Source organism: Myotis brandtii, unplaced genomic scaffold (genome assembly GCF_000412655.1).
Source record: "Myotis brandtii unplaced genomic scaffold, ASM41265v1 scaffold97, whole genome shotgun sequence".
In the NCBI taxonomy this organism is placed as follows: Eukaryota; Metazoa; Chordata; class Mammalia; order Chiroptera; family Vespertilionidae; genus Myotis; species Myotis brandtii.
The window spans coordinates 903872-904556 of NW_005372020.1; the positions used below are offsets into that span (position 1 = coordinate 903872).

Genomic DNA, 685 nt, shown 5'->3' on the forward strand with positions numbered 1-685 from the left:
GCCGCGGACCTGCACCGGGAAAAGACTCAAAGTAAACCCTTTTCCATCCAGGAACTGGAGCTCCGAGCACTGGGTAAGACCACCCTGACAGCGGCCACCTTCATAGACGCGATAATCATGCGTCAAATTGCTCACGATAAAGGGCCGCGAGAAGGAGGTTCGCTGGCCACCGACTCCCCTCGCGACGGTAAGACCCCGGGCCCGCCGCGCCCGCACCCCGTCTTCGTGGCCTAAAGATATTTCCAGATCTCTGCTTTTTATTTTCCCGCCCCCCCGCTCCCTCCCCCCCATTTTTCATTGATTTTGGTCTTTGGTTTTTTTTTCCACGTCGTCTTCGTCGATTGCACGCGCTGACGTCCCGCCGGCTGCCTGCCGCCCGCCCCCCTCCGGTGTGGGGGGCGCCCCCTCCTTTGCACATCATTTTATCATGATTTTTATTTTTATTTTTTTGGATTTTCGCTTCTTTTCCTTAAATGAATGGATCTGTGGTTTTGACTTCCCGCCACGCCTCCCATCGTCCCACTTTTGCGCCTCCTTCGCCCGGGGAGCAGGGAGTGGGCCCGGGGGCGCGGCCGTGCGTGGATGGAGGATTTGGTGTGGAGGACGCCCGCCGAGGACGCCGGGAAGGGGAGGGGACGCTCCACTTTCCAGGAGGAGCTGGGGGCCTGACCCCTGCCTCCTGCCA

The 685-nt window shown here is 59.6% G+C and overlaps 1 protein-coding gene across 1 annotated transcript in view; it reads left to right on the plus strand.

Annotated features, from left to right (window-relative positions):
* The window catches only part of NCOR2 (nuclear receptor corepressor 2), a 172730-nt gene that overhangs the window by 147727 nt on the left and 24318 nt on the right, over positions 1-685 (plus strand). The window contains 1 exon segment of the mRNA XM_014533346.1: positions 52-187. Coding sequence (XP_014388832.1) covers positions 52-187 — 136 coding nt within the window.